At 38.5% G+C, this 24,013-nt stretch overlaps 1 protein-coding gene across 1 annotated transcript in view; it reads left to right on the top strand.

Moving 5' to 3' along the window:
• The window catches only part of LOC127627587 (uncharacterized), a 59,347-nt gene extending 36,732 nt beyond the window's left edge, over positions 1-22,615 (top strand). The window contains exons 33-41 of the mRNA XM_052104024.1: positions 5,689-5,885; positions 8,319-8,551; positions 9,338-9,409; positions 15,952-16,226; positions 19,186-19,307; positions 19,975-20,201; positions 20,999-21,156; positions 21,684-21,787; positions 21,919-22,615. Of these exons, the coding sequence (XP_051959984.1) occupies positions 5,689-5,885; positions 8,319-8,551; positions 9,338-9,409; positions 15,952-16,226; positions 19,186-19,307; positions 19,975-20,201; positions 20,999-21,156; positions 21,684-21,787; positions 21,919-22,214 (1,684 nt within the window). The 3' untranslated portion in view covers positions 22,215-22,615. The remainder of the gene's footprint in view (positions 1-5,688; positions 5,886-8,318; positions 8,552-9,337; positions 9,410-15,951; positions 16,227-19,185; positions 19,308-19,974; positions 20,202-20,998; positions 21,157-21,683; positions 21,788-21,918) is intronic.
• Positions 22,616-24,013: the final 1,398 nt, after the last annotated feature.

Genomic DNA, 24,013 nt, shown 5'->3' with positions numbered 1-24,013 from the left:
CACCCCAGGTACATCAGACGCGATCGTCCCCTTAGTGCTCAGAGCTTGGACGCGTCGCTAACGCTTTCCAACCCGTCGCGGTGGCTGGCCAGGTCCATCCAACTTGGCTACGTGATTCAGTTTGCCAGGCACCCGCCCCGGTTCAGCAGCATCCGCTTCACTTCGGTGCAGAGCGAGAATGGTGCCACCCTGCGTGCGGAGATCGCGACCCTTCTTCGCAAGGGCGCGATAGAGCCTGTCCCTCCAGCCGAGATGTGGAAGGGTTCTACAGCCCTTACTTCATCGTGCCAAAGAAAGGCGGTGGGTTGCGGCCAGTCTTGGACCTGTGAGTTCTGAACCAGGCCTTACACAGACTCCCGTTTAAGATGCAGAAGTAGAAACACATTTTGATGTGCGTATCGATATTGGCGATTCTTGCCTTAAAGTACTTGGTATCGAATCACCCATTCCTAGCCCCCCCCACCACCACCACCACTTAGAGGTCTCCAGGATTTTGGTACCCAAATGTTGACAGGTATGTTTCTGATATGCATGTAAAACTAGGCCTTGTTTCCCAGTAACTATTGATTTTAGAGTTTACGAGCGTTAGTTTTTTATGTGTGTAACCCAAATCTGCACTTAACACTATCATGCTTTAAGTGCTACTTCAAGGGATAGTTGACCCACAAATGAAAATTCTCTCGTTGTTTATTCACCCTCATGCCATCCCAGACTCTCTTTCTTTAGCAGAACACAAACAACTCATTTTAGAAGAAATTTTCAGCTCTTTAGGTCCATACAGTGGAAGTGAATGGTGACCAAAACTTTGTAGCTCAAAAAAGCCATATAAAGGAAACATAAAAGTAATCCATAAGAATCCAGTGGTATGACTCGATATGATAGGTGTGGATGTGAAACAGGTCAATATTTAAGTCCTTTTTTAACTCTAAATCTCCACTTTAACTTTCAGATGTGAAAGTAAAAACACTCTTACATATTCAGGTCTTTAGAGACCTGGCTTTTATATTTATAAAAAATGTAATTACAAAATTCCCAGATAGTGTCAAATTTTTTAAATATTTTCAAGACAGTTAGAAAATACTAAATTATATTTTGATGTTTTATTTTTCATAAATTAAATAGATAATAGAACAAATCAAGAACAGGATTAATTACTTTCACACTGAAATTTCATGAGACGCAACTGGCTGTCTAACACATATTGAGCTACCCATAACACAAAAGATAGGTATTTTCTCAGGCACTTATTGTGTCTAAACAGGTGCACAACTTATTTATAATTTCTTATAATTTCAGTAGAACACCCAAATGACAATAGTCATATCATACTATTCATGGGTTACACTTGCTATAGTTTACTTCAGTGTTGTTTCTTCATCAAATAGCAATGTCAAATGTCAATCAAATCTCTGAAACAACAGTAAAAATAGCATGTATATATTGTTTTTGTGTAAATGCATATGGCATACTGATAATTCACCATTGTTGTACAGAAAATCAAAGTGATATATTTGTTTGTTTGAATATATTACTCATTTATCTTGTAATAAACAAAGAAATAGAGAGTAAATTTCTATAGATATGAAATAATCATATATGAATATACAATTTAAGGAAGTGCAAAAACAATTTACGGTTTATGTACACTTTTGGTGTAAAAAAAGTTTTAAAAAGTTTATTTTGTCTTTTTTGTTTTTGTTTTGTTATACTATTTATAAGAGATGAATTGATGAAAGGTGTGGGCACAACTTCAAAAAAATGGATGAGGTACAGGGGGTGAAATGAGGTCCTGGGTCTCGTTTAAGGGTTCAGAGAGTCGCGTCTGTATTTGTGAAGTGCTGAAATGTGACAGTGTAGTGTTGCACATCATTGTAAGTTTAGAAATACATATACATTTATTCCACTGGGAAAAGTTTACTTTTATTTTCTTAAACACTCAACCTAAATAACTACAAAATGAATAGTAGTTCCCCATCTGTCGCTCACTTCGAAGTTGTGTCGAAGAAGCATCACTAGGGGTCTCTCGAGCACCGAATATGCCTCTGATCTATGAAAAAAGGCCAATGGGAATTAGGCAGACAGTATTTGCATACCCCGCCCCTGGACATACAGGTATAAAAGCGGCAAATACGTCGAGTTCATTCAGAAATTTTCTTCGGAGCCGATGGTTGTGTTGCAGTCAGCTGCGAGTCACACACCTGTTCCTGTTTCCTCTGACGCTTGCCTGCTGTTGGATCTATGGCGCACTTCAGCGGCATTCTCAATTCTCTATTCTCTGCACGGCAGTGCAGTTTGCTCCTGGGCACTTCAACAGCGCAAACTTAAGAGTTTTTAAAAGAGCAAATTTCTCTGAAAGAGTTATTTTCTCTAAAAGAGCAATACGTAGCTGGCGTTGAACGTCCTTTTCACACCGCTGGGGTTGATGCATATGAGACCGCTTCAGCACTGGCTTCAGACTTGAGTCCCGAGACGAGCATGGCGCTATGGCACGCACCGGGTAACAATCCCTGCCGCCAAACATTCAAACCCTGGACAGACCTCTGCTTTTTACTGGCAGGAGTGCCCCTGCAGCAGGTGTCCCGACGCATCCTGGTCACGACCGACGCCTTCAAATCAGGTTGGGGCGCCGTGTGCAACGGGCACGCAACCACGGGCCTTTGGAAAGTGGCCCAGCTGCACTGGCACATCAACTGCCTAGAGTTGCTGACTGCGGAAGTTTCTCCCATTAGTTCAAGACAAACATGTCCTAGTCAGGTCAGACAGCACCATCACGGTAGCGTACATAAATCGCCAAGGCGGCGTACGCTCCCGCCACATGTCGCGACTCGCCCGTCGTCTCTTCCTTTGGAGCCAGCCACGACTCAAGTCGCTGCACGCCACTCACATCCCTGGCGACCTCAATGTGATAGCGGACACACTGTCACGACAACGCAATCAAAGATGCCAGGTGCTGTGCAAGGTCAGGGAGGACGAGGAACAAGTCACCCTAGTGGCTCCTTACTGGCCCACCCGGGCCTGGTTCTCGGAACTCGTACTCCTCGCGATAGCCCCTCCCTGATGAATTCCCCTGAGGAAGGACCTTCTTTCTCAGGGACGCGGCATGCTCTAGCATCCGCACCCAGACCTCTGGAACCTCCACGTCTGGCCCCTGGACGGGAAGCGGAAGATCTGGCTGGTCTACCACCTGCTGTCTTAGACACGATCGGCCAAGCCAGAGCCTGTTCGCAAATTGGTGTTCTTCCCGGGCTGAAGACCCACAGAGGTGCGCAGTTAGGTCGGTGTTCCTGTTCCTGCAGGAGAGGTTGGAGGGGAGGCTGTCCCCATCCACCTTGAAGATGTACTTTTCTGCTATCGCGGCCAGGGATCTCTCAGTGGTCCTCACAGGCCGCTAGAATCAGTTGGACTCAGGGCCCTCTCTCTAAAGACTGCCCTGCTGATCGCGCTCACCTCCATCAAGAGGGTCGGGGACCTGCAAGTGTTCTCTGTTAGCAACACTTTCCTGGAGTTTGGTCCGGCAGACACACAGGTGATCCTAAGACCGCGACCGGGCTACTTGCCTAAGGTTCCTACCACGCCCTTCAGAGACCAGGTAGTGAACCTGCAAGCGCTGCTCCGGGAGGAGGCAGACCCAGCCCCTTCGTTGCTGTGTCCGGTATGTGCTTTACGTACCTATTTGGACCGCACGCAGAGCTTTAGATGTTCTTAGCAGCTCTTTTTCTGCTTTGGTGGACAGTGGAAAGGGAACACTGTCTCCAAACAGAGGCTTTCCCACTGGGTAGTGGACGCCATTTCATTGGCCTATCACACCCAGGTCGTGACCCCCCCTTGCTGGTCCAAGCACACTCAACAACAACAAGAATTGTTGCGTCCTCATGGGCACTGGCCAGGGGCACCTCCCTGGCAGACATATGTAGAGCAGCGGGTTGGGCAACACCCAATATCTTTGCGAGATTTTACAGTCTCAGGGTTGAGTCAGTATCGTCCCGTGTTTTCTCAGGTCCGAGCCGGTAGAACACGGTAAAACGCTGATGGACTGGCCGGGTGGATCGCTTGCACCTAGCGCCCTTTCCCTCGGTTGAGGTAAAACTGTGCGCTTTCTCTTCCAGGAGATTCCATATATTCGGATCCCTGAATGATTCCTCCCTAGCCCTGTGGGTCTGCAATTCGGCAGAGAATTTGCTGACCCAATCCACTGTGGGTACTCAAATCTACCCTGTACTGGAATAGGTGCTTGGACGACTCCTGTGTGTATTTTCCGCGGTATGGTCCCCTTGCGAGTAGATCCACGTCTCCCTTAGGCAGTTCAACTGCCCTCCGGTCGCCATGCTGCAGCAACTCCCCCCTCCTTGAGGCTGGATCTACCACCGTGCCATATTTCCACATGTGACCTTGAATGGCCCATGTGATGTATTCGCCACTTTACCTCCCTGTCTCTGGGCAGGTGTAGTCTCCACAGTGTCTTTTCCCCCTGAAAGAATAGGAAACTGGGTAAGACCCCCTTCCCACGATGCGTGTAAGGGCCCAAGCCGTTTGGCACAATGTGAGAAACATAGAGAGAATAGAGGCTCGGCTAGGCTCGGCCCGTTCCGACGACTTTTTATGGGGCATTGGGGAAGTGTACGTGCAGTCTGACACAACTGGTCATCTTTGCACGTAAAAAACCTGCCCGCTCTTGTGTCAGCTGTACAAGCACACGGCTTAGTGCATGGCGTGATTTGAATTGGACCCCTAGTGTCGCTTCTTCGACACAACACCAAAGTGAGCGACAGATGGGAAATGTCTAGGTTACGGATGTGACCTCCATTCCCTGATGGAGGGAACCAGAAGTTGTGTCCTCCCGGCCAGATCGCTGAGCCGCTGTAGTAGCCGGACCATTTCCGGCTCCCCAGAAAAATCCTGAATGAACTCGACGTATTTGTATGTCCAGGGGCGGGGTATGCAAATACGGTCTGCCTAATTCCCATTGGCCTTTTTTCATAGATCAGAGGCATATTCGGCGCCCCCAGTGTCGCTTCTTCGACACAATGTCTCGTTCCCTCCATCAGGGAATGGAGGTTACATCCATAACCTAGATGTTTTGTGATCATTTTGAGCAGAATGATCCATTACCTTTAGACAATCACTGCTTCATTCATTAGATTTAATTTCATTAGTGTACACTTTGTATTAATTATAATTTTGCGACTGTCCTACAGGTGACTGCATCAGTCTGTCTCCTTACGATGCTCTTAGTGCTCTATGATTACTCCAGAGCACTCTTAAATCTATGACCATTTTCAAGTACTACTTAAATTAAGATGGCTTTTGGAAATGGGCTGCAAAACAAAGATAAATTGTAAGATAGATTCTACCAGCTAATTAGAATCACAATGCTTTTGGGAAATGAGTCCCTGGTCAGAGCATTATGCATAATACAGAGTTACAAAAGTACAACATTTGTTAAGATGATCTGAAAAGCTTTATGTTATTGGGGAACCCAACCACAATCTATTACCACTAATTCGAAAGAATGACTGGAAATGTTATGAAAAAGTTATGAAATTTCATTGGTTAAATAGTGTGGGAGTTAAGGAAAATGCAAACAGACTTGACTAGTAAATTCACAGAAACTAACAATTTAATTACATAATTTGCCAATGATTTATAAGGATATATGCATAGCTTCATTTCCCTAACGTTATTTTACAGGGCTGCAACAAACTGTGATCTGTATGTATTATCCAAGAAAAGCCTTGATGAAACTTTCAAGTACTACCCTTGCATTTACAAGCAAATCCAAAGAGCAGCTGACTTGATGAAAGACCAGTTACACCAGGAGGATCATGACATCAGAACATTCAGAAAGGCTGAAACTGCTGAAGACATTCTCCTTAGAGATGGCGGATGTAAGTTGTTTTAAGCCATCTTTTTTACTTTGAACCTTTGCGATTGTTTATGTTAGGCCAAGAGCATGTAGTGTAGTCTGGTTCCCGAACAAATTACTCTTATGAGCCATTTTCTTCAATCTGGTCTAACAGAATCATATTACTATAACCAGGGTTGGACTGGGAATATAAATCGGGCCAGGAATTTACATAGCAACTGGCCCAAAATTGTTGGGGGTGGAGGGGGGGGGGTATGTTGGGGGTTGAGGGCATTTTGTGGTCTGTTGTGCATAACACCGCTGCTCATTTTAGCTTATGGCAGCCAATTCAGCCTGTTTCCACTGGCCCGCTTGGTTCTCCCGATGGCCAGTCTGCCCCTGATCAGCCCTTTTACTATAGCATATGAATTGGAAGGAGACAAACTTTAATGTTTGCATTAAATAACCAACTTTACAAGCTTATACAATTGTGTGGTAATTGAATTGAAGAAGTGTGCCGTTTTGATCATTTATACAAAAAATATTGAACTGTTCTTATTACTGCAATCAGTAAAAACATTAAACTGATCATGTGTCTTATGTTGTTGTAAAGCTCTCAAAGAGTAGAGTAGCCTATTTGTTTTACTCACAGACAAAAACAAAGCGAGTAATAGCAAAGTATATGTCTTTGACAATTAAGTTGGTGTTGCTTGTATGCTGCATTTTTCGCTGATAACGTCACAAAAAATAAACGGAACATACAATATCATTACTTAGAGGAGGTGATTATCTTTCAAACGAGGACCAAACGATTACACACAAGGTAATCAGATGAATAGATCATTAGATAATCCACACAAAGCACAATGTTACATATGTCTACCAGGAGATAGAGGTCTGCACGGGCCTTAAAATGAAACCTGACCTGTACCAGAGACTGTGTGGCCCGACCCTACCCGGCCTGAACAATACTGTCAGATTTTAAGCTCAAATCGCTTACTATCAAAGTTCTTCTCCTAGCAAGTACTGTTGCAATAGGCTATGTTTTATGTAAGCATATAGGCAACATTTTTAGCAGCACTGAAACATTAAACATATACAGTTTTAACAAGGCACAGCAGCACCTCAGTACACTAGAGCAGAAGGGGGAAAGCAATGACTTATCGTTTATGTGCTGAAACTTCACCTGGTGCTGGAATAATATGAAACAATGCAACATTCCCCTCTATGCAGCCTGAACTTGTTCAGATTGATGAATCTTTGTGACAACTGTGCTAAAAAAAATCTAGATGTAGTGCAAAGAATGAAACAGAGCGCAGGTTTCTCGACATGCGTTTTTGAGTTGACATGGTGTTTAAAATGTGCCGGTCCTGGGTGAAAAGCTAGACACAGTGCAAATGTCAGAAACATTCATCCAGCATGTGTTTACATAGGAAAAAAATGGGAAAACAGAACAGACGTGCGCAAAAACACATTTGTGTGAATGGCCCATAACTCCATTTGCGTGTGAGAGCGCAAGTCCTACTTAAAAAAAACTGACCTGGCCCGAAACCCATCGCAAGGGTCGGGTTGCTGACCTCTACCAGGAGATGATGCCATGTAAATGACACAGACTCAGACATGACTCAAATGCTACAGAGCACAGACCCAATGATTACTCAAATGGCACAGAATTAACTCATTCTGTGAAATCTCATTACTAAAATCATGTCTTCATGCTATTCAATCCTTAAGGCATGGTATTGTATTTGCATGTGTAATTAGTTCTTATGTACAATTATTATGTTTTATTTGTTTGGAGAGGCTTTTGGACACTATGATATATAATTTTTGTAACACTATAACGTTTGATTGCTTTGTTGTATCAACACAAATATTTTCTAAGATACACTTCACATGAACAAAACAAAAGCAGTTTTTTTTTTTGAGCCACCATATTTACAAGAGATACAGTATAATGTCAATTTAAATAAATAAGAAAAAGGTACATTTTTGGCTCAATTTGTTTTGTGATTTGCAGCAGTTTCTTAGAGTCTCAGAATGTATCAATCTATATCATAACATTTTTTAAAAAGTTTACTTTACAAAAACATGCTAAACACTTAACCCTCCTTGTTTTTGTTTTTTGTTGAGTTATAAGCCTTTTTTTATTTTTGGGTATGCCACTAAAAACAACTTCAGAGCTTAAAGTGTTAAAGCAAGAACTGTTTTGTTTACTTACAGTTTGCAACACTTAAATTAGTATCTTTAATGACTGGTTATCAACAATGACAATGTGTAGTTAATCAATTCGTTCAATTCCAAAGCAAATTGAAACAGATATACAGTTTTAGGGTTAGTAGCCTTCAAATCTTTTCTAACACCCCTTCAATTCTTAATAATTTGCTTAGATCACCGTAATGTTTTATGACCTTTCTCCTGATTGCATTTTCATGAGATGAACTCAGATATAATATGATGCCTTCATCTCTTGCAGATTTAAAACTCTACAGGGATTGCATGGCAGAGGAAGAGCAGAGAGCTGAACAAAATGCTCGTCCTTTGCATATCAGACTGTGGACAGCAGTCCAAGGAATGTTCACAATGATTTTCAACACCATGAACAAAATACACAACAAAACCATTGATCCAGAGAACACTTTTCGAGTGGTCTATCAGTACACATCTTGTCTCCTGATCGTAATTCTTTTCTGGGCACTAACATACATGGTGCGTATGGTATTTTTTTGGTGTAACGAAGCAGTTTTTCTTAGTTATTTAGAGTTAAGAGTATGGTTAAGGCATTTTAATGCAATGCGTCATAGACAATTGTTCATATCAATTCAGTATCAAAATGTAGGCAGAAAAAATTATTCGGGAAAATAGACTTTTTTTCTTTCTTTATAACTTGTGTAGGGGATAAACTTTGTAAGTCAGTATCTGTCTTAACATATTCCTTGATGTTTTGGCTGTAAAGAAAGTTTGGTAACACTTTACAATAAGGTTCCATTTGTTAACATTAACAACATTAGTTAAAATGAACTAACAATGAACAATACTTTTACAGCATTTATTAATCTTGGTTAATGTTAATTTCAACATATAATACATTTTTTAAATCAAAAGTTGTATTTGATAACATTAGTTAATACTCTATGAACTAATATGAAATAACAATGAACAATTTTATTTTTATTATCATTATCTAACATTAACTAAGATTAATAAATGCTGAAAAAATATATTGTTCATTGTTAGATCCTGATACCTAATGCATGAACTAATGTTAACGAATAGAACCATAATGTTAAGTTTTACAGAAACTTTTAAATATTTGTGTTAATTTGAAATAAATTGTGTAACCGTAAACAGAGTAACAGTTTAGATATGTTAGGATTTTTGTTTATCACTCAGTCCTTTATCCCAGAGGACTTTTGAACATGAAATTCAGGCCTATATGCTAGAAACTAAATATAAATAACATCTCTCGCTCTTTCTCTTTCTCTGTCTTTGCAGTCTTCTGTTTATGATGTTGACTGGTATATCTTCTTGCTCACAATGATTGTTGAGTTCATTCAGATGATTGAGGTAAGTTACATGAGAGATAAAGGTTAGTAAGTTTTTACATTTAACACCAGACTATTCCCAAAATCAGCAAAACATGGAGGTTTTTTCTTTTTATTAAAGGAGTAAAATTGTCATTTTTGGATGAAATGTCATAATTTGCTCACCACAGAACACAAAAAGTAGATGTTTTAATGACCCCCTCTTTCTTTTCAAAAGTGACTGAGTTTAAAGCTTAAATATTAAGTATCATAAACATAGTACCGGTGAACCAATAAGGAAATTTGAGGCCGATGCCGATCACCGATGCCCTTTGCCACACTTTTGAAAGTTATATGCTGCAGTTATGCCTTTATGAAATACTGCCAACCAGTAAAAACCGAGAGAGAATCACACACAGCAGAGATATGTTTGAAAATAAGATATATCCAATACAAGCTCCAAAACTACTCTAGTGTGAAATCATTAGTATCTATAATTTGTGTACCGACTTTTGCATTTTTTTGTAACTAACATCATTAAGCAAATGCGTGAAGACGCGCTGCCATTAAGGTTACATTGTAATTGCTGTTAGTGGTATTGCGACAAAAATGTATCTTATTTAAATTGTGATCCTATTGTGAGTTATTAAGAGCACCTGGAAAGTAAGAAGGTCCCCTATATAATTAAAAGCATTAACTGGGATATAATTGTCTTCATATGTAAGCAAGAGGGACATTATAACTGAAATATACCCATATGAATCGATATTGAATTGAGAGTTGTGAATCGGCATTGAATCGGGAAATCTGTATCAATACCCTGCCCTGATTATTTTGTGTTAAATTATAAAAGACTAAAAATTAGAAGCATTTTCCTTGTAGACTTTTGCATGCCACTGTAGGCGAGATGACAACGGATGTATTATAGTTAACGAAAACTGAAACTAAATAAAATATTTGTGTTAACTACAAAAAAAAAATGTAAAACAAATTGTTTGAAAAAAATGTGAAACTAAACTGAAATCCTTTTTGATATAATAGTGTGAATATGGGCAAAATGAACTCATTTGGCACACTTTTGAAAAAAGTCAATTTCTTGACCCTTTTAATCATGATCCAAACACATATAACCCAACATTATACCTTTGAAGAAAGCTTAGAATGTCTTCTACTTAAGTCAAAAACAAAAATTAAGAAATGCTTAACACTGGGAAGTGGTTCCTTTGAAGACCCTCTTTTTACCAAATCCCAGATTTTTTTTTAAGCATTGAGGTGAGAAAGAGGAAAAATTATTCTCAAGAAAATATCTACAAAGTAAAAATGTTAACATTTTTATATTTTCTTATGCACATTTACATCGATGTAACATTTACATTTTTGTCATTTTCTTTTCCATTGCTTTTCCCACTGGTGTTAATGAAATGAGCTCTGCCACACATCCCGAAGTAAAATAAAATTTAGTGATATTTTTTTTTTTATTGTTTACTGACCATCATGCCATTCCAAATGTGTATGACTTTGTCTTCTGCTGATCACAATCATAGATATTAGTAGAATATCTCAGCTCTGTAGGTCCATACAACACAAGTCAACTGGGTCCAAATCTTTGAAGCTCCAAAAAGCACATAAAGGCAGCATATAGTAGTCCATAAGTGGATTAAATCATGTTTTATGAAGTAATCTAATCGGTTTTGGGTGAGAACAGACCAAAATGTAACTCCTTTTCACTGTACATCTTGCAATTGCAGTCTAAAGGAACGATCCTGATATAAAGCTTGATTACAATTAGAGTTTGCAGAGTGCTAGATGGTGCTAGAGCTTGGAATCGTGACTGCCAAGAAGACTGCTTATTCAAGATTTACAATGAAAAAGGCCTAACATATTGATCTGTTTCTCAGCCACACCTATCATATCACTTCTGACGATATGGATTTAACCTCTTTTGTTTTATGGATTAATTTTATGCTGCCTTTAAGTGATTTTTGGAGCTTCAAATATCTGGTCACCATTCACTTGCATTGTATGGACCTACAGAGCTGAAATATTCTTCTAAAAATCTTTGTGTTCATACCAGAAAGTCACACATCTAGGATGGCACTTGGCTTGACTTGGATGGCATGATGTTGAGTAAATGATGAGAGAATTTTCATTTTTGGGTGAACTATTCCTATAATTTTTTACTTCCCAAGTTAAGTGTTTTTATTGTCGTTCAACCATATACAGTTAGTACAGTACACAGCGAAACGAGACGACGTTCCTCCAGGACCATGGTGCTACATAAACAACAGGGGACAAACACAGAACCATATGAGACTACACAGACTAAATAAGACCTAAACATTCCAACAAAGTGCACATGCAAACGTGTGCAAAAAGTACAGGACAGTAAAATAATTACTAAAAAGGAACAGGATAATAGGCACAGTAAGAGACAGTGAGAGACCAGTAAACATTCCTAATCTGGGTAGTGCAAAAAGATGACACTTTCTAAAAATGCTGAATGTAAACATAACACACTATTAAATAGTGTTCTATTTACATACTGTAGCAGTTATTGATGAAGCAGCCAGGTATAAAGTGACTGTGCATCTATGGACATGTGCAAATTAGTCATTAGTCATAATTACAAAGATTAGTTTAGTAATAATTTACAGTAGCCTCCACTAATATTGAAGAAGGCAAAAAAAAATATGTATTTTTTGTTTATCCTTTTGATCTTTCATTCAAAATATTCACAAAAATCTAAATTTATTGAAGTAAAATAATTGAAAGGAGGGAAAAATCTCATTAAATAAATATTTTTCTCACTCCTAGAAATTCTTATGAGTAAAATATATCTAAAGTATATTCCCATTCATATTTTATTTTTTTAATACACCTGGGTGACTAGGAACATTATTTTGTTCAGCCATGACTTACTGTTTCACAGGGATATAAATATGAGGTAACACACAGGCCAAATTCCCTTAATCATCAATCACAATGGGTTAGACTAAAGAATAAAGTTATGATGTACAGCAAAAGGTTGTTGAGCTTCACAAAATAGGAAGTGGCTATAAGAAAATAGCTAAAGCATTGAAAATACCCTTTTCCACCATCAGGGAAATAATTAAGAAGTGCCAATCAACTGGAGATTTTAAGAATCAGCCTGGAATTGGTCATGTGTCTATATTGTCTCCACATATAGTGAGGAGGATCACAGCTGGATAATTTCAGATATTAGTTAGGTCTTGGTGTCAAAGTCTAAAAAAAAATCTATTTTTTAAATCAGACATCACCTACAACATTCCAAGTTGTTTGGAAGAGTTCAAGAAAAAAAGACTCTGCTCTCATCCAACAACAATCTCAAGTGTCTTCAGTTTGCCAGACACTACTGGAACTTCAAATACGACCGGATTCTTTGGTCAGATGGAACAACAAAAAAAAAGAACAAAAAAGAGCTTTTTGGCTGCATACACCAGGGATTTGTATCTCTTACACAGAGGGGTAGCCATATGGAAAAGTACCCAATGCCCACAGTTAAATATGGTGGTGGATCTTTAACGTTGTGGGGCTGTTTTAATACTAGAGGTCCTAGACATCTTTTTCTGATACATGGCATCATGTACTCTATCAAATACCAATGGTTAAAATATTTTAAACCTGGCTGCCTCTGCCAGAAAACTTACAATGGGCCCTGGTTGGATCTTCCAGCAGTACAATGATCCAAAACAAACATCAACACAAAATCAAGGTTCTGCCATGGCCATCCCATTCCCCTGACCTGAACCCCATAGAAAATGAGAGTCTACCAGCGTGGAATCTTGAGAGATTCTGTATGAAGGAATGGTCTCAAAAGAGATACAGCTTTTTCTGGCAAGTACTGGTTGCTCCCTACATGTGACAACGTTTTCCCGTATTCTTCATCTGTCTGGGCTATGGGGCAGCATTTTAAAAACAAGCCTTTTCTGACGAAAAAACAAACAAAAAACATCTAAGCCTTGCAAAAACCTATATCCAGTCTCCCAAAACAATGTGGAAAAATTTGTTATGGTGTGATGAGACCAAGACTGAACTTTTTGGCCAAAATTGTAAAAGGTATGTTTGGCGCAAAAACAACAGTACATCAGCAAAAGAACACCAGACCCGCGGTGAAGCATGGTGGTGGCAGCATAACATTTTGGGCTGCTTTAGCGAAGGTGGAGGGAATCATGAATAGCTCCAAGTATCAGTCAATTTTGGCAAAGAACCTTGAAAGGTGAAAATTAAGAGATCTTTCACGTTCCATCATGACAATGATCCAAAGCACACATCCAAATCAACAAAAGAATGGCTTCAGCATAAATAAGATAAATGTTTTGGAATGGTCCATCCAGAGCCCAGGCCTGAATCCTATAGAAACTCTGTGGGGGGACCTGAAAAGGGCCGTACACAGCAGATCGTAATTTGACAGATCTGGAATGTTTTCGCAAAGAAGTGTGGGAAAATATTCCCAAATCAAGATGTGCCAAGCTAATAGACTCTTATCCAGTGCTTTAATAAAATAAATGTATTAGAATAACCTAACTTCATAAGTGTGCTCATTAGGGATGTCCCGATCAGGTTTGTTTGCCCCCAAGTCATTTGATTTTGAGTATCTACTGATACCAAGTCCCGATCCGATACTTCTATAATACATTAAAAAAAAAGAAGAAAGAAGAGCGAAAAAACAGATCCAGGATGTTCCTTTTTTTTTTTTTTTTATTGAATTCACCATATTTTAACATTCAACAACTCTGTTAACAAACAGAGCACTTCTGTGAGGTAGCTTGAACAATCAAGTAATAAATAACATAAATTCTTCACTTTTGGACTTTAGTGCAACAGTAAATATAAAAAAGTCTAACATAAAAACAAATAGCACCTCAACTTAAAATACCTGGCAGGCATGTAAAAAAATAAAAAAAAATAAAAGTGCCACAGTGTTTGCAAACCAGTAATGTGCTTTTAGGGACTGCACTCCTAACTCTTACTGTCATCACAGTAGTAAGTTTCACAGAAGGAAATGTGTTTTTCTTAATGAAAACTAACATCTCTACATTGTCAGGTTTGAGCCTGTTTCTGTTCTCATCAAGGACGTTTACAACGGCACTAAAAAGTCTCTCACTGTCCACAGAGCTTGTCAATTCCCCAGTTGTTTAGCATCTTTTCCATCGATTGCTGGATGCGCTCTGCGGTGTGCGATCCGCGAAATTCCTGGACATGTAGGGTCGCACGGCGTAAAACAAAACTTGAGTCAATCCATTGTGAGGTAAGGCTTAGTAGAGACATGGGAGCTACGGACGAACTCCAGATGTCTGTGGTGAATGAAACATGGGGTACATCTGATAACAGGATAAGTAGTTTGTCAGAAATCTTCTTATAAAGGGCTGGCAGAGCTTTCTCGGTGAAATAGTGGCGAGACGGCATTTCAAATCGAGGTTCTACGTGCTCCATAAGCATAAGAAATCCAGGGTTCTCTACAAAGGCGAATGGCAGGTCACTCATTGCGATCATTTGTGCTATCTTGGTTGTGATGTCCTGCGCCTTCGCGCAGTCACAGGGCATTTTTTCTCTCTTCTTCAAACTCTTGCAGCGTGAGCTGACTCGTCTTCGGCTGGGTTGCCTGGGTGAACTCGCTCTATTGTGTCGGGTGTTTGTTTTTGAGGCGCCGTATCAGGTTTGTTGCGTTAAATGTAGCCTTTTCCTTTCCACCTCTTGCAATCCCCAGTTTACATATCTCACAGTTTGCTATGGCGATGTTGTTGTCATCAACTTTATAATATCTCCAGACCGCAGACATACTCGCGCTTTCCGCTTCAAGCTGCTTCCGTATTCTACTTCGCCTGCATTTAACCAATAGCGTCTCTTAAAGTGATGTCATGCCGCACGCGTTGCTGTTTCTGTGTAGGGTCAAAAGGGTATAACTCTGCCACCGCATAACTATAGATGTGTTAAAAAATAATGAGAATATATATACATATCCGAGTCCTGATTGGGAGGTAACGTCCGATTCCGATCGAGTCTGAAACCACGTGATCGGATCTGGACATCCCTAGTGCTCATCCCTGAACTAAGTTTAGTATTTTATTTTTCTTTGAAATGTGTCACTGGTTTTCAGTGGCATTGCATATGTTGTAATTTTTACATTAAAGGTGCAAAAAGTCTGATATGATTTATCTTTGTTTTATTTTTTTACATCACTAAAACCTGCTGTTTTAACAGGGGTGTTGACTTTTTATATCCACTGTATGTCACTATACCCATATTCAATCTGCATTATAAAATGTACAACATTTACTATCCAAATTAAACATGATAATACAAATAGATAGAGGCAACACAAGACTGTGTGTTAGACTTCTTAAATGATACCAGTAAACGTTAAGCTTTGGCAGCCAAAAACAAATACTATAATTAAAATTAAAATTAACTAAACTTACAGAAAAACTGTGAAAAGTATAGTAATAAACTAATGTGGAATGACAAATTGAACATGAAATAAAAATCCCAAACTATAATAACACTGCTGTGAATATGAAGTGCTTCATCAACCTGATTTCTTCCTCTTTTTTTGTTTTGTTTTAGATCATCTTGAAGTTTCACATTTGTTATTATGATGAGAGTGGAACATATATTTCAGACTACAAATCAACATCGCAGAACTACATGAAGAGAAAAATTGGATATGTCTTTGATCTGGTCTGCTCATTTCCATATGGCCTTCTAGTTTTGCACCAAATGTATACAAAGGAGCCAGCAACATTCCTGCCTATGATCATTTATGCCCGGATGGCTCACTTACCACGCATCATTACACTTTTAGTGTTTATGAGGAAGGAAGAACAGTCAATAACAACCAAGTATGTGTTACCAATATTTCTTACATTTAATAACATATTGCCCTGAAACTATTACTGAATTCTGTTTGTTAAAAATATAAAATATTTTAAACTAAGTGGTTTATGGATACCAGTTAAAGGCAACTTAAAGGTGCAGTGTGTAATTTCTGTAAATGTCAATTAATGGCACCAAACGGAATTGCTAAATTAATAGGCTCTATTGAGTTTTCAGGCACCTTACCTTGAAAGTAGGCGAGAGCAAGTGACAGCAGTTGGTGCATTATCAGAAAGCAGCTGTAAGTCTGATGATTCACACTTCTCACAGTGGACGAGCAATTAATGCAATTCAAGGCAAATGCCATGTTCTTTGTTGCTGATAAACATAAAGGAATAGTTTACTTTCAAAAATGAATCTCAGAAGTGAAAACTCATTATTTTAACTCTCTCATTCTCAGCGAAAATCATTTACTCACCCTACTGCTATTCCAAACACAGACACTCACCATACACAAACCAGTGCTGCCAGGTTTGCGGTTTTCATGACCATTTGGGTATTTTAAAAATGGAGACTCACATTAAAATGATAGAGTCCTAGGATTACGTTTTTGGGATATTTTACAATGTACCACAGTTGCCAAAAGGTTGATGGTACACTAGAAAGATTTTGAATGAATAACGACTAATATTTTGGTCTGTTTCACACCCAAAGCAATCATATCACTTCAGAGACATGGATTAAACCACTGAAGTCATATAGATTACTTTTATGCCGCCTTTATGTTCGTTTTGGAGCTTGAAAGTTTTGGACACCATTGACATGCACAATAACGGTTCATACATTTGTCAAAATATTAAACAAAATATCAACAAATTTGTTCTGCTCTGTATAATGACTAAGGCATACCCGTCAACACTCCCATTTTTCCTGGGAGTCTCCTGTATTTCACACCCATCACAACCATTTCCCGGGAAACTCCTGTAAATTGTATGGCCCAAACCTCGTTATATGAATAATCACATCAATATATTATTCCAAGGTTGTCCAGTTGCCAGATCTTGCATGAAACGCATCCTACTCACACAATCCACACATCATACAAATTACTAATCATTTGTGACCTCAACCTGGCAACCTACAACCCATTTGTGCTGTTGATATCTGCGCAGGTAGTAGACGCGGGATGTTAAATCAAGTATCATTGGTAGATGAGAGGAGAAAACTCAGGTGGTGCTCCGGAGAAAAAAACAAAATGTACATGTTAATTTAAAAACAGCTGGATGGAAGAATTTAATTTCATATCTTGAAGATATATCGACAATGCCCACACCTTTTGCAATGTGTGTCGCGCTGATTTTAATATCGGACACGGTGGGGAAAATGACGTTACCCAGCACATTAAATCACAACGGCACAATTTCTATGTATTTAGCCTGCCTCTGGCCCCTGGATTTTGGTACCCAAATGTTGATAGGTAAGTCCCAATGAGCGTTAAGCTGTATCCTAAGCTTTTTTAACCGACTTTCACCATGTGGAGATCACAGGTCATCATATCTGCTAAGAACTTGCTTATATTTATTGAGCCTACTGATTGTTTCCAAACAGGTTCCCAAACACGACCCCTGTCTGCCACTGGTCAAAACAGATACCGTAATTTCCGGACTATAAGCCGCAACTTTTTTCCCACGCCTTGAACCTCGCGGCTTATACAATGACGCGGCTAATATATGGATTTTTCCCGCTTTCAAATTTTATTAAAAAAAAAAAAAAACATTCTGTGACGTGCTCAGTTTTTTGGCGGCGTGAAGCTTTCATTAGACCAATGAAATTGCCGAACGGGTTAAGGTCAAAACAACTTTTTTTGTTTACTGTTTAGATTAAATCGAGCACGCTCAAACTTCCCATCATTCTGATTACGGTAGTAATTTTGTCACCCTCACCATGGCAAAGACATGGAGAAACGCATATGATGCTGCTTTCAAGTTGAAGGCGATTGATCTGGCTGTTGCACGGGAGCTTGATCTTAATGAGTCGATGATAAGACGTTGGAAACAGCAGCGTGAGGAATTGACTCAGTGCAAAAAGACAACTAAATCTGAGGCTATACTCCGACACCAAAGGAGATGACTTCAGTGGTTTCAGTGCACAGGACGAGGAAGATAGTGACCAATGACTTGGTAGGCTACTGTTTACTGCAAATGTTTTATTACAAGCCGTGTGTGGCAGCGGGGGCGTGGTCAAGCGCCCATCCGGGAGAGAAAAGCTGTAAGGGCGCTTACACCTGCGCTAAATTATGTCTAACACCGGTGTCTAATTTCAAGTGCCCTGCTTCACGTGTCCTTCTTGGGAAAACTGTCACGCGGGCACCAGTGTGACAGTTTTCAGCAGGGCACTTGACGTTCCAGGTAAGGCTTTTAATGGCCACAGCAATGTTTAATCAATTTTATAAAGTTTCTCAATTCTTCTATGCGCCAACACTAGACTGACGTGTGTCACTCTCTCAGCTCTGTGGCTGCTGCCTTTTTATGCCGCTCTCCCCATGCTTACTGAAATTAGACACCGGTGTTAGACATAATTTAGCTCAGGTGTAAGCGCCTTTACCGCTTTTCTCTCCCGGACGGGCGCTTGACCACGCCCCCGCTGCCACACCGTGTTTCGTTAAAGCCTGAGTAAAGTTCAATTGTTTCAATGTACCGGTAGGCACCTGCGGCTTATATTCAGGTGCGCTCAATAGTCCGGAAATTACGGTAGTCCAAACTCACACCATCGGTTGATCCAGAATTCAGACCACTCAAACAAGAATTTGTTTTTTAAGCACCACAAATTCAGAGTGTTGAGACTTTTCAGGAAGTCAACCTACAAATGGCTTACTTCATTGTCAACACATTACACCACATTGCTGCAAATTCAGTTCATTATTTGTCAAAACAGATCCACAAAACTGAATTTTTATTGTTCCTTTTTTGTATCTGGTTTTTTCAGTCTCCTGTGCATTAGGATCATCAAGTACTTGGTACATGCAGTCCTCTATATTCACTGTGCGGCAGTGTTATGGATTTCATTTGTTAAGATGCATGGATTACTGTCATGGGTGGGTGAAACAGGTAAGGGAATTATAAAACTAAGACAATTTAAAATTAATGAGTTGTAAATTCAAACATATTAAATGGCATAAAATGTCAGGTATACCGTTTGTTTAATTTACCATTTTATCCGGTAACTAGTTTATCTGTGTGTGAAATGTGTTTTCTTTTTTTAAATAAAATGTTTTTTAAACATGAATCCTAATAATAACTTTTTACAGTACTTTAAAAAAAAAAGTTGAAGTTTTAAATTCAAATAGTTAACAGTTAAGAGTATGTTGCTTTGTCAGGCTAAAACTAATAGCATTAAAAGATGAAATGACAAATATCAGGAACCCCATCCAGTGCAAAATAATATTAAAATAAATAAAGAAAAAAAAAAAACACACTCATTACTGTATTATGAAAAACATAATATACCATTTACATTGTTATTACAGGTTTTTTATTTTTAATCTTGCGCAAATAAATTACGTAACAAGAATTTTGAAGAATATGTGCTTAATTGTCATAGTAATAATGCCACAATGCAAAAGATCTTAAAGGTCCAAAAAATAGAATTAGTTTCTTGGTGATATATAACCTGGTTATGTTTTTATGAGATTAACTCGAAAGTAGATGAATTTTATGTATGCCATTTTAATTTACATTTCAAATTCAATACAACTGCTTTGTCTTTTCTTTGCAGAGATTTTTTCCTTCCCTGAAATGTACAGATACGCTACCTACTTGGTGTTACAAATCTACACAACAACAGGATATGGTGACATAAAGGCAGCAAACCTTGAAGAAATTATTGTATTCATTATGTTAATGATTCTGGCAAAAATTCAAGTGAATTATAAAATGGGACTTCTCACTTCTACACAAACAAACAAGAGGGCACTGCAGGTAGCCTATGAAGAGAAGTTAGAGGTAATTTTAAACACCACATCTTTGAAAACTACTATTTAAAGTGCATATAACTAGGGCTGCACAATATATTGAATAAATAATCAAGAATACAACTAAAATTCTTTATTTTTCATGCTGCTAAGAGGGCCAATGTGAAGTTGACTGTTCATTCTTGATTTAGTGATGTACTGTATAAAACAGCAGTATAGTAATTCAAGAACAGATCTGAGCTCTTTGGACATAGCCTACATACAGTATAGTACACACAAAATATTTCAATTAACCCTTTAAACTCTGAAGTTTTTTTTTTTTTAAAGATTTTCTGTTTCAGTGGCATATCTAAAATGAAAGGCCCATAACTCGACAAATAAAAACAAAAATCATTGTGTCATGTACTTGGCGCCAGCTCCTGCTAGCCATATGTAATTGATGTTTTTACCGATTACAATAATATGTGCAGTGCAAAATTATTTATGAATGATCAAAACAGAACACTTCTGATTTGTCTGCAAATTTCAAAGCACTTGTTCAGTTTTGATCATAATGCCTACATGCATTAAAAAGTAAATGTTCTAAGCTTTAAAACAATACATATTTTGTGTTAGTCAGGACTGTAGTTATTAATATTTTTTTCTCGTGGGCCCATTTGAGCTATAAGTTAATAATTAATCGCAATGACAATATCAAGGGAAATAATTGACAATTATGATATTTGTCATAGTGTTGATGCCCTGCATTTGATTCTTATTATATTTGAACATTTACCAGTAATTCATACACTAATAGAGGCTTATATTTGAAAAACCTTTCTATTTCAGACTATTCAGACATACATGATGGATAAGAAAATACCATCTGCACTGCAGAAACGTGTGATGCAATTCTACAATTATCGATGGAATCGCACCAATGGGACAGATGCTGAAGTTTTGTTCGAAGACATCCCACACTGTTTGAAGATGGAGATTTTGTCAAGGTAAAACAAGACTACCAGGCTTTTTTAAGAGACAAGACAAAATTATTATCTGGTAACCAACAGCATGATACAGATTTACTGGTACACATTTGGCTGTAACTTTTACCCAAAGAAACTTACTTTAGTGTATTCAGATGCGTTCAACAGATATTAAATGGATATTTCACCCAAATAGTCAGTCATCATCCTAACATTTCCTTTTGTGTTCCACGGAAGAACGAAAATCACAGGTTTGGAACAAAATGAGGTTGAGTAAATGATGACAGAATATACATTTTTGGGTGAACTATACCTTTAAGATGAAAATAATAGAGATTCAACAATATATCTGTGACCATACTGCTATCGGCAATAATTAGCATGTCTTTAAATGATCGTATCTGATTAAGTCAGCATTTGAAGCTTACCTTTAGTTTTATTTAAATCAATTCTCCAGTTTAAATTTTAATATACTCTTTATCTATATAAGGTTTTAAAAGAACTAAACAGTTATCCATTTTCACAATATTATTTTGTTTTTAATGTAGAATCTGCATAAAGCTTTTGAGGAAACATCAGCTGTTCAGTCACCTCCCAGAACCTTTTCTGAGGGAACTTTCCACAAGAATGCTCATCAGATGCTTCCCTCTTGGTGAGCGTTTGTCGAATATTTCATATTTAAATGGAAGAGAAACATAATCGCTCACCCAGTTTACAGTCTCTATATTGAAGGACTACAGTTAGACATTGGTTCATTGTGTTTAGTTTGTTTTGCTTTTTCAGGAGAATACATTTACAGAAAGGGAGACACTGGCACTGGAATGTTCTTGATATTAATTGGCAAGGTAAAATTGTGTCCAGACACAAGAGGCACAAAGATCATTGCGCGTCTCTCTGCTGGAGCAGCTTTTGGGGATCAGTTCTTACTGAAACGTGCACTCTACAGAGACACAGCCATTGCTGAAAACTATGTAGATATTGCCATTCTCTCCAAAGACTCTTTTGAAGATGTTGGTCTCTTATATCCAACTGTTATGAGCAAGCTGCTGAAGACAGCCGCTGGAATTCTGAAGCTGTAGTGTAATTGTCAAGCTTCTTTATAGGGACTAATACAGTAGTAGTTGCCTCAATTAATAACAAAGTCGCCTCAGCTGATGAAAGCAGCATTTTAGCTGAATACTATACATTTTGTACTGTAATAGTAGTCAGTTAAATAGATCACTATATAGTAAGTTTGTTTTTAAATTTGATTTTTAGTCCAACCTGTTGATAAAAGCAGTAGTTTGTTCATACTATGTTCTACTGTAACTGAATGTCATTTAAATGAGTTTATGGTTACTGTTATGTTTTTGCACTGTGTATTGATGGTAATGCCTGAGAAATTTAAACCACTTTAGACTCCCAACTTTGTAACATATTTATGCAGTTAGTTTTAACAGCTGTGAAGCCTTTTATGGATGTGTCTGGCTAAATAGCAAAAATGCAGGATAAAATAAATGTTTAAATCAAACTTGACTTATTATTACTCTGTTCTTTTCTAGGGCTGTCCATTGATTTAATCTTTCTAGCAAGTCAGTCCACTGGGGGCCATATTTGGAACACTCTCAGAAAGCCATTTCCTTTCATGTAAGGGCAGATTCTATCTACTTAAATGGAAGAAAACCGAAGTCTCAAAAATGGTTGGTCAAGATTTTTATCAAAGAACATGTTTTAAATCAGCAGTAAAATCTGACAACACTAATCCTAAATTGTGATACTTTACCTCAGATTACACCAAAAAAGGCAATTGTCCTGGCAATACCTGTAATGCAGAACTTCCTTTCTACATCCGTTGGTGGTTGGGCATTCCAATTTCTCTGATTCAATTTAATGGTCCACTTGCACTGAGCCTTATGACGTACTTCTGTTTTGAAATAGCGTGGCCCACTAGTTTTCGGTTAAATGTTTTTACATGCACCATAGTTGCCTAAATGCCACTTAAAATGAATGTTTAAAGGAGTATTTTAAAGTATGGATCTTTTCAGAGATAGGAGAGGAAATATTCTGTACATGTTAATAACATTAACATGTACAGCTTCTTCAAAATTCAGTGGAAGAACAGTTTTCAGAGCTTTAATTCACCCCGAGCCGATCTGAGAAAGTAATGGCTGGTATATACGCCAATCCAAGCAGAGTCACACGGAGGTCTGTAGCAGACACTTAACCACAGATCACCTCAAAACGCAAATGACAAAAGGTGGAATGAGAAAGGGTGTCAGCACCAGTGGTGCTCTTTTATTTGAGATATTTGAATTAAACCACTTCAGTCACTTCTGTGTTCCATGTGTTTGGGAGGAGATGCGATCAATGCATGCATCAACCTGTTTTTATTAAATGGATGTTTTAATCTTTATTTTGTGTCACTGTTTCACTGATACGTACTGTATATTGATACAATTTGAAATGCAAATGCACAAGTAATGTCTGCTAAATATAATGAGTTATAACTTTTGAAATGGATTAAAGGTGCACTCCGCGATTCCTGAGAAAAACTGTTGATATTCAAACTCAACTGCCAAAACAAACACACCCCTCCCTTTAGTGCTCCGCCCCCAAATTCATTTACGAAAATTCATTGCTTTTTACCTCTCGGAGGTCTCTCCACCACTGAAAACCCTTCCAGATGTTGACGCGGCTCCTTGACTTATCATAATCCTTCTTTTATAGTTTATATTCATCAGACCTTTTTCAGCCATTTGTCCTCGGAGTTTTGAAAGTTTGCATCAGCCAGATTTGCAGTCGCTCTTTTAATGAATTTCCCTCTCACTCTTCCCCCACCATCCATCCTGTGCACGCACATGAACCACCCCCTGTTGCTGATTGGCTGTAGTAGTGTTGT

Source organism: Xyrauchen texanus, chromosome 34, assembly GCF_025860055.1.
Source record: "Xyrauchen texanus isolate HMW12.3.18 chromosome 34, RBS_HiC_50CHRs, whole genome shotgun sequence".
Taxonomy (NCBI): Eukaryota; Metazoa; Chordata; class Actinopteri; order Cypriniformes; family Catostomidae; genus Xyrauchen; species Xyrauchen texanus.
Note: the sequence above shows the minus strand (reverse complement) of the source record. Positions and strands in the feature narration are given on the sequence as shown.